This window comes from Leptopilina boulardi, unplaced genomic scaffold (genome assembly GCF_019393585.1).
Source record: "Leptopilina boulardi isolate dan_hultmark-lab unplaced genomic scaffold, ZJU_Lbou_2.1 LbouV2_221, whole genome shotgun sequence".
Lineage (NCBI taxonomy): Eukaryota > Metazoa > Arthropoda > Insecta > Hymenoptera > Figitidae > Leptopilina > Leptopilina boulardi.
The window spans coordinates 1,094,762-1,106,108 of NW_026137776.1; the positions used below are offsets into that span (position 1 = coordinate 1,094,762).

General features: G+C 26.3%; 1 protein-coding gene across 18 annotated transcripts in view; it reads left to right on the forward strand.

The window, feature by feature from the left end:
- Positions 1-11,347, forward strand: part of LOC127279649 (LIM domain and actin-binding protein 1) — a 109,136-nt gene that overhangs the window by 8,402 nt on the left and 89,387 nt on the right. For 16 of the 18 annotated variants that reach the window (XM_051302136.1, XM_051302138.1, XM_051302144.1 and 13 more), the window contains exon 1: positions 608-654. The exons of the other annotated variants lie outside the window; for them this stretch is intronic. In XM_051302136.1, coding sequence (XP_051158093.1) covers positions 642-654 — 13 coding nt within the window. In that variant the 5' untranslated portion in view covers positions 608-641. Of the gene's footprint in view, positions 1-607; positions 655-11,347 lie in introns of those variants that run through there. 18 annotated transcript variants of the gene reach the window in all.

An 11,347-nucleotide genomic window follows, 5' to 3' on the forward strand; every position in this document is an offset into this window, starting at 1 on the left:
AAAAAATGATCAAGTCTACAAACAAAGATCGGGGTTGACCGCTTCACTTATAGAATGCCCCAAATGCATTTAGGGTTCAACGGTGTGGAGTTTATCTCTGTCAGAATGTAAAAAATTAATTTTTCATTTATATCAAATAAATGTGCGTGTAGAAAGAAAATGTATCATTTTAGAATGCCACAGTGGCTAAATTTACCATTATAATATATTATTTCATACTAAATTTTCATAAATCAATTGTAGGCTAATTTCTAAAAAAAGAATTTAAAATTATTTTCACTTGTATATCTAGGTGAAGAAAGATGAAAGAAATATAGTCATGTAGTAAAACAGGAAATATTTCTGCATAGTACATTAAACATGTTTTTCCAAAAATATTATTCTCTCACTTTCACTATATATGCTCTTCTCTCTTTCTCTCTCTTGAGATATCAATAGAATCAGAAGAAATTGCGCAGTGGATTTTAAATACAAACAAAATGTATAAAGTTGGCAATGCCTTTCTTTAGTCATTTATAAAATACATGAAGACAATTTAAGAAACATGTATGTATATTGAAAATATGTGTATGCATATATATATATATGTTAGTCAAGCAAAGTCAGTATCCGCGTGGGTGTGGCCGAATGTTTATTGTTTGATGTACTCCTCAGGTATCTACCTACTTTTATATACATTTAGTTTGTATCGACTAAAAAAAAATCAGACTCATATAAAGGAAGATACAACAACTATTCATTTCCGGCTTTTTGTGCCCCTGATCGTGCTTCCAGAATTGATAAGATAAGAAATTACTTCCTACTTTTCTGAATATTTGATTAAATACTATATATAATAAAGGAGATAATAAATTGTATATAGCACTTTAAAGTATATATACCCTGCACGCGATATACAAGAGGTCACCTATATACAAATTATATAGATATATATAAACACAATTATCCATTACATTACATTTTTTAATAAAAAAATTTAAAATCTTCTAATTTCAAAGTATATTTATTATTATTAAATTTAATTTTTTTTGGGGGGCGCATGAATTTTCCATAAAAATCATTAATTAGAATTTTTATTTTCAAATATTTTATTAAAAATAATTATTTTTTTGGCCGAATTTTTATTTTTCGAATTGACATTTGACAGAATTTCTTTTTATACGAATTTTTGCATAACAAAATTTTTAGTTACCAAATTTTTATTAGGCAGAATTTTTATTTTACAGTCAATTTTCTTTACATATGACTTTTTATTAAAAAGAATTTTAATTTAACAGAATTTTCAGTCAATCGAATTTTATGTGATTCGAATTTTTTTAAATGACAGAAATTTCAATTCACCGAATTTTTATTTGTACGAATTTTCGATTGTCAGAATTTGTATTTGTTTGAATTAACTTTCGTCAGAAACTTTTGGGCGCGAATTTTAAAATTAGTGCGATTCCAAGTGAGATTTTGACTTTTTCGGAGTAGGTTAACCGATTGCAATGAAACTTTGGAATTTTGTTATATATAGTAAGACTAATCTTTAACGTAAATTTCAGCCTAAAATATTTGTTAGTTTACGAGATTTGCAATAATAACAAAAAATTTAAAACTGCTATATCTTCCGTTCTAATAAACGGATTGAGGTCTACTTTTTTTTAAAATGTCAAGGAAAATGAGAGGAATAAATCTCTTTCAGAACATTTTTTTATAATTTTACAACTAAAAAAATTATTAAATAATAATTGAATAACTTTCGCGCGACTAACTAAAATTCAATCACTTAAACGCTAAAATGATCTTACCTGTGTTTTCTTTAATGTTCCAAAGGATTTTTATTGTAAATGTAAGTTTAACTTAAGAAATTTTATTAATTTATTAGTATAAACAATTGAGATTTCTGCTAGTTGACGTGCAGACGACATTGCGCACGCAGCATTCTCACATAGCCAACTGACGTGATTCGTGGACTAAATTGGCTATGTGAGAATGCTGCGTGCGCAATGTCGTCTGCACGTCAACTAGCAGAAATCTCAATTGTTTATACTAATAAATTAATAAAATTTCTTAAGTTAAACTTACATTTACAATAAAAATCCTTTGGAACATTAAAGAAAACACAGGTAAGATCATTTTAGCGTTTAAGTGATTGAATTTTAGTTAGTCGCGCGAAAGTTATTCAATTATTATTTAATAATTTTTTTAGTTGTAAAATTATAAAAAAATGTTCTGAAAGAGATTTATTCCTCTCATTTTCCTTGACATTTTAAAAAAAAGTAGACCTCAATCCGTTTATTAGAACGGAAGATATAGCAGTTTTAAATTTTTTGTTATTATTGCAAATCTCGTAAACTAACAAATATTTTAGGCTGAAATTTACGTTAAAGATTAGTCTTACTATATATAACAAAATTCCAAAGTTTCATTGCAATCGGTTAACCTACTCCGAAAAAGTCAAAATCTCACTTGGAATCGCACATTAACTAAACAGAAATTATCCAGTAAATTTGGATTGGTTAATTTTAAAATTCAGGGCCGAAAAATGTGTTCGATGACGGAATTTAACTCGAACAAATGAAAGTTCTGTCAAATAAAAATTCTATCAAATAGAAATTCTGTTAAATTAATTTTCGGTTAAATGAAAAAATTCTGTAATATGAAAAATCGATTTAATGGAACTTCTGTCAAGTTATAATTTGAACAAATGAAAATTCGATAAAATTTTTAGCAAACGAAAAGTCCAGCAAATTAATTATAGGCATGTCTTGAAACTTTCATGAGAAAGTGATACTTCAAGAGAAATTGTCAAATATATATATATATATATATGAACAAGTCTAGAGGAAATAAAGGGCTTTAATAGCAATTATGAAACGAGTAGAATTTAGCGACAGTTTTGGTCGATGTTATTTCACTGAGCTGGATTTTACACAGAAATAGGTACTATGAATAGAGAAAGTGACTTGGTGACACAGTATTCTTCCCGAGCTTCTATTTTTGCTTCGAGATCCACGCCAGAGCTTCAAAGAAGTGCTTATTTTTAAATATTATTTAGAAGAAACGCCTTTTCGTAATTCCAATTTTCACCCACATCAAGATTAGCGCACACTTTCTATGTTTAAAAATGGTTTTAAATATATATACTGTATTTAAGAATGAACCGCTCTTCAAATTGTATTTTTATACATTGAGAGAAAATATATCGGTTCAAAATTAAAATTGAGTAATTTTACCACAAAAAAAAGTTCTGTAAGCAAAAAAAAAAGTTGGGGCGCATGATTATTCCATAATGTGAATTAATTAGAATTTTCATTTTATAGAAATTATTAGATAGAACTTTACTTTATTCGAATTTATGATTTTCGAATTAATGTTTAATAGAATTTAAATTAACCAGAATTTATAATAGAATTTCTATTGTAATCAAATTTTTATTTAACAGAATATTCTTTCAACATAATTTCCACTTAGCACACTTTTTCTTCAAAAGAATCCATTTTAATACGAATTTTTATTTATCAGAATTCTTATTAAACAGAATTTCGTGAGTCGAATTTTTAAATGCCAGAATTTTCATTAAATCAAATCTTCATTTGTTCGAATTTTTATTAACACGAAATGTCATTTAATAGAAATCTTAACAACTCAGAATTTTCATTTATCCTACATTGCAAATGATCGAATAATCAAATGGCAGAAATATTTCGGCGCCAATTTTGAAATTGACCAATAAGTATAACTGTCAAGAAAATTGTGATTGGTCTATTTTAAAATTGGCGCCGAAATATTTCTGCCGTTTGATTATTCGATCATTTGCAATGTAGGATAAATGAAAATTCTGAGTTTTAAGATTTGCAAACAATTTTTGAATTGTTGTCAGTAGATTTGTTGACATTACAATTCGAAATGTTAATATTACTTAATTTACTTTTGCTTTTATTATTAGTTTAAAAAAAATGACAAAGCGCTGTTAAATAATGAATCCGGTTAAAGTGAGAAATCTATTGCAAGTGTAATGAATGGGTAAAGAGACAATTTCATCGTTTATCGGTAAGTTGTCGCTGGTTTTCGAGGTCCGTTTTCAAAAATTCAAAATGGCGGATCCAATATGGCGGACGAATTTTAAAAAAATTCATCGGATTCGTTTAAACCTCGTTAGTCGGGGGTTTTCGAGATCGCTGATTACGAATCTGCAGTACGTTTTCAAAAAAATTAGGGGTAAAACGCCACATTGGATCCGCCATTTTGAATTTTTAAAAGCGGACTGCAGATTCATCATCAGCGACCACGAAAACCCCCGACTAACGAGATTTAAACGAATCCTATGAATTTTTTTAAAATTCGTCCGCCATATTGGATCCGCCATTTTGAATTTTTGAAAACGGACTTCAGATTCGTCATCAGAGACCTCGAAAACCCTTGCATAACGAGTTTCAAGCGAATCCGATGAATTTATTAATTGAAAAACTTGGAAAATGTAAGTTGCTGATATTAAAAGGGTTGGTTTTTTATAAAGGGGTGAGTTTTATAAATCAGGAATATTTTTTTTGAAGAGCCCAAAAATATAGAGTATTTGATTTTTTTTAATTTTAAGTTTTTACATAGTGAAGGTGCTAGCTTGACGTAAGTGGGCAGCTCCACAAAAAAAAATTAAATTTTTGGAAAAATTTAAAGAGCCTAAAATTTCTTAGTAGGGTCTAAAAATAGCCCTAAAAAAGCCCAAAAATCTAGTGTAGTCCGATTTCTAAATTTTAATTGTGGAGGTGCTGGTTTGACAGACCTAAAAAAGGAGAATTTGAGGCAAAAAAATCAAAATTTAATTAATGAAGTGGGAAGAAGAAAAGAAATAGGTCGCATTTTTTTTTGTTACGTGAAATAACTTAAGAAGTGTCTATATAATAAGGTGACCAGACACTTTACATTAGGTCGAGCGCCAATCAAGTTTGTGCTCTGACCATTATATATATATATAGCTATAAAACAAAGAGACCTTCGTCTTTCATAGGCTTCATCACGTGTGAAGTTCAAAAAAGGTGACTCATAACACAACTCAGAAAACATTGGTTCAAAAAAATGATTCAGATATGCTCGTATAGCCTTTTGCATCGACTCTCTATAATTGTATATACTCAACACGAATTAAAGAAATTGATTTCTTGAACTTAATATTGATCCTTTGTGCACAAATTAATTTTTTAAAAAACTCAAAATTCCAGGCAATTAAATTTAAAAAAAAAACATTTTTAAAACGTTTAAAATTTTAATTTTCAAAAAAGCAAATCTTATGTTAAGTTGTGTTTGAACTGTGCTCTTTTGTAAAGAAATTCATTTTTTGAAATACTTAAAATTTCGGGTAAAAAAATATTTCAAAAAAAATTTTCATTTTTGTAACAAAGTTGCGTGACATTTCAGTATGCTTTGAATTTCCAAAAATATCCGTTTAAATAAAAGGTAAAAAATTATTTTGAAAATTTAGAAAAAATAATAGATTTAGAGATTTATTTTTAGGAAAATATTAGGAATGTGTATTTTCGAAAATATTTATTTAGAAAATTCTAAAATTATAGGAAAATGAATTTAGGAAAATCGATGGGAATTCGGTTTATAAAGAACAGTAATAATTATTACATATATACAACTCTTAAGAAATGAAACAACAATGAATGTAATGTTAAAAAAAAATTAAAACGTAGCAATTAAAAAAAATTCACAGCTATACAGGAACACACAAAATTGCCAATTTATGGAATAATTTTGTGATATGAGAATATGATACGACATAATATGACATTCTCAGGAACAATTAATAGAGCGATGAACTGCTTTTTTTGCACGTAATTCTAGAACTGTTGAATTAATGCGACTTCCACAATATATATATATATATATATATGAAAAAGAAACATTTCGTATGAAAAATAAGTGAATAGATATAAAATAAAAGAAAGATTATTCTATGGCGCGGGAATATTATAAATTTCTTCGATTCATTTACGCAGAGTCATTAAAAATATATATTGACTATAATTAAATTGCTTTGAGAGTTCTTATGCTAAATTCATAATAATATATATACATAATTCAATTTTATTATTAAAAATCGAATATACTCCACAAAATATTATTATAAATTAATAGCGAGCTATTAATAATAATTAATTTAATATTAATTTTTATTTTATCCATAAATCAAGCCACATATATAATATAAAAAAATAGCTTCCTTATAGTGTTGCATAATTTTTTAATATTTCACAGCTGGGTCAAAGTGGGTCATTTTTACAAACTTAGCGTGTATTCAATTTTTTTTTTTTAAATACACGAAAAAATTTTTTTACCTGGAACAGCGATATGTTTTACTAAAACAGCGAAAATTTTCGTTATTCTAGAGAAACATATCGCTGTTCTGCAGATAAAGATTTTTTTCCTTGATAGGAAAACTTACAAAGATTTTTTTTTAAATCTAATACCCTATAAGGTAAACGTACACAATTACGGCCTAGTACGTTATTACGTGCTATTTCTTTATACTAATTGAAATAAGAAATTGATAAAATGTTTCAACAAGTGAAAAATTGCAACACAAACTTTGCTATTTATTAGATCAATATTCTGTGTTTTAATTGCATCTATTTTGTTTATGTATTGAAAATAAAAGTTTTTGTCAGTCAGTCGACGACTGAGCTTTGTGCAATACAATATACTTTAAGTGACAGCTAGGACTGAAGGTGATCTTCGTAAGGATATTAAAAGTGAAGTGTGTTTATTTTTTAATTTCTTGATTAATTATGATCCATTTAAATTATATTTTCTATTGCTGAATTATTTTTAAAAGTTTTCTTTATATAAAAATACTTTTTTAAATAGACGGAATTATGTTCGCTCTTCTCACACGAAGTACATTATTCCGTTTGAAACACGTAAATAGGGAATTACATTGTTTTATATTATACTTATTTTAATGAATCTAATAAGAATATTAAATGTGTTTACATTTTTTAACAAAAAATGAAATTATAAATAAACAAATGAGGTAATTGCGTACTAGTATTTTATTAACCATATTTGAAATATTTTATTAGAAATTATATGAACGGAATTAGGTTCAAAACATTTTATACATACATTCATTATTCCGTGCTATACGCCGTATTTAAGTTTAAGTAAAATGGAAAAAGAGTTTGTTCACAATTCTTTAATTTTAAACTTATTAATTATCATTTCAAGAGGCAAATTTTTAAAAATATCGTTTTTTATAAGAATTATTAGGTATTGTCACGAAAATAATTCAAGCAAAATGTGAAAAAATATCAATTAAAAATTAATCAAATGAGTGGGACAAACTGGCGCTGGCTTGATAGAGACGATATCCTCATCTACGATGCTCAAGATGTTTTTAAAAAACTGAATCCTCTAGTATTATTTGATGACCGTAAAGTATATATGTTTAATGATTTATAATATTATTTCAAAACAAGTTAATGACCAAAGCGAGTAACCAAAGAAGAAAAATAATGACTGAATATTACAAAAATTATCATTTGAATAAACATTATTTTATTTGACATCTGTGTAAAAAATTCCCTTTTAAACACAATCTTAAACTAATTTTAAGATTATGTTATTAATATTCTTATAAGAATAATTATTATCAAACAAATTGATATTTTATATATAAGTATGTGTGAAAACCTGGAATATGCCGCAATTATGGACAAGTTGGAACGGAATTAGTTACATGACAATATTTTTAAAACGGAATTACATACAATTGAAAGGATTTAAAATATATTAAAAAATAATATAAATTTAGTTTTTGAACAGATATATAAAATGAAAAATTGAAAATGATTGATTAATTTTTACAATACAATTGTTTTCTTAAATTTTAAGTTACTTGATAAAATAAGAAAAATAAAATTCTCAGGAAGGCCCTTAACATGCCGTAATTGTGTACATTTACCTTATTTAGGGTTTTAATCGGAAATTCTAGTCAAATGTGTTAAAAATAAAAATGTTATTAAAACACTCCCTATCAAAATTTGACTACTGGCGCAGTACTGGCGTGATACTGGTACCAGTACTGCGACAGTAGCGAACTTTGATAGTTTTTGGTACTAGTACAAATATTTACGTTAGTTTTTAATTTCTTTTTCGGGAACGCATGATTTTCCCATAAAAATCATTAGTTAAAATTTTCATTTTTAAGAACTTTATTAGAAATAATTATTTTTTAGATGAATTATCATTTTTTGAATTTATATTTGACAGAATTTCTTTTTAAAAAAAACTTTTACTTAACAAAATTCTTATGTATCGAATTTTTATTGTACAGAATTCTTAAAACGACAAATTTTTCTATGTCTGAAATTGTAAATGGCCGAACAAACAATCGAAAGGAAAATTTCGGCGCGATTTCTAAAAAAAATTTCGAAAATTTTTTAAAAATCAATTATATTTGAAAAACAAACTAGACCTTCTAAAATTGTTTGAAATTATTTTTTTATTGTAGTGTTAAAAATCATTTTTCACTTTTGAGATTATGTTAGGGCCTCCATCCTCCTTAACCCTTTGAGGACCAAATGTACAAAAATTTTGCCTAAATTTTGGCAATCGAAATCGATTTTCAAAAATTCAAAATGGCGGATCCAATATGGCGGACGTCAAAATTAAAAATTCATCGAATTCACTCGAAAACCGTTACTCGAGGGTTTTCGGTGATTTTTAGTGGTTCAGATAATAAAAATTTATTTTTCTAAATGTTTTCATTTCTAAAGGGAAATTAATTATAAAAACATGGTCAGACTTTTCGGAACAGTATAATACATCCTTTGGAAATGAAAACATTTAGAAAAAGAAATTTGTATTATCTGAACCACTAAAAATCATCGAAAACCCTCGAGTAACGGTTTTCGAGTGAATTCGATGAATTTTTAATTTTGACGTCCGCCATATTGAATTTTTGAAAATCGATTTCAGATGCGTAATCAGCGACCCCGAAAACCCCCGAGTAACAATTTTCGAGTGAATCCGATGAATTTTTAATTTTTACGTCCGCCATATTGGATCCGACATTTTGAATTTTTGAAAATCAACTTCAGATTCGGAATCTCAACTTTAATTAATAATATTATTTAGACATTCAGTTTTTTTTAAATCTATGCCACCATGTCAAAGGTTGAACATTTTTGACGCGATATTTGTACCTCGGGAAGATATTTTAAAATGGTACATTGCCCAAAAAAATTCTTAAGTAAAAAAAAAACCTAGAAAATTCATGTTTATTATAAATAATAATATAATAGAATACTATAATACTATAATATTATTATAATACTATAATACTATAATATAATAGAATACTATATAATATAAAACTTTGTATTTCATTTATTTTGATATAAAAAGTTGAATTAGACAATTCAGCTAAGAAAAAAACGGTATATATATTCAAGTAAAATGAAAAATTAATAATAACCGTTATTTTATAGCCACAGGTGATAAATGATAATAAAAAAAAAAACTCCGCATAGATATTATATATTGTATGTAGATAATTATTTCATGAACCTTTTGATTTGTCACGGGCTTCGCGCTTTATTACTTGATTTTGTTCGAACTGTTACTACGTCTTACTTTGGACCAATATATAGCTTATATTTTATTAACATATAAATAAGTCATATGATTGACTTAATATAAAAGACTTTAATAGTATTGAAGATTTTCTATGGTTTCTGTGTTGCCTAGATTCTGTCAATAATTCTAAAAAGATCAAATAGACTGGTTTCTTAAAGCTATTTAAAATTTTAACACGCATTTATTTTTATTCTCATTGTATATAGGCAATGCCTTTTGTAACACATGTATTATACCAGTTTTCATTCAGAAATATAAAATACAATTAAAAATATAAATATAATATAAATATTTATATATAAATATTTATAAAAAACTAAAAATTGTAAAAATAAAATCGAATCATTAATTTTAAAAAAACAAATATTGCACTTTTAAGAATGTAGAAAAATCAATTGATTTCAGTTGAATTTTGTAATAAATATCAGGAAGTGATAAAAATCCAAAAGTTGATTTTAATTAACAAATGCCGTATATAAAAAGTTAAAAAAGTCTTTCTTAAATGATTCAATATACAACTCATAAAACAAAGTCTGAATTCACTCTCATAAATAACAAAGTATATAGCGATTCGTCACAGATAATGAATTATTCTCTACTATATAACTTTTATCAAAAAAGGAAATGATCATGTAGGTCAGCTATAATAATATAATTAAACTCAATTATCGCTGATCAATAAATTTATACAAAACTGGAGAAATATAATATAACATAACCTTAAATTAAAAAAATGATTTTTAACTACGTTTTTAACGCAAATTAAAATGTAATAAAAATGAATTTCAATATACATTTTGGAAGGTACATACTGTTCAGAAAAAATAATATTGAGTCTTTTGTATCAAATAATTATTTTTCTAACATTTTTGTTTTTTTTTTCTTTCAGCTCAGACAAAAATCGCAATTTTTATCCAGATTTTATAAATAGAGTTTATTTGAAGCGAATGAATTTTCCAAAAAAAAATCATTAATTAGAATTTTTATTTTAAAGAATTTTATTTAGACGAATTTTCAATGTTTGAATTAAAATTTTACAGATTTTCATTTTATACGAATTTTTTAAATTACAGAAATTCCAGTTCGCCGAATTTTTATTTGTCCGAAATTACAAATGGGCGAACAAACAATCGACAGAAAGATTTCGGCGCGATTTTTAAAATCAACCAATCACAATTTTATGGATAATTTTTGATTGGTTGATTTTAAAAATAGCGCCGAAATCTTTCTGTCGATTGTTTGTTCGACTATTTGTAATTTCAAACAAATAAAAATTCGGCTCAAAAATAATTATGACAAATAAAATTCCATAAAATGAAAATTCTAACTAATAATTTTTAGAACATAATCGTGCATCCCAAATTTTCAGTTAATAAAAAAAAAAAAACAAATTTCTTCTTAAAAAATGACGAGATTCTATAAAATCATCCATATAGAAGCAAATTCAGTCGCGATTCTGGAGGAGAGTTGCGCCATAAAATTGCTAGCACTGTTTATTAGTTTAGTACCTCGTTCAAATTTAGACTCCGTATATTCATGCACTTTTGTAAGTATTTTAGTATATGAAAGTAAGAATGTGTATAGGCGCTATTCGTATATATCATGCATTCCTTTCGAAGTACGTATATGCGTACTCCAAGTATTTAACAATATCTCATGGACTCAAGCTTTGGTTGTGCTTCGATTGAAAATGCTTTCTTCTTTTTTTGTCTTTTTCTAATCA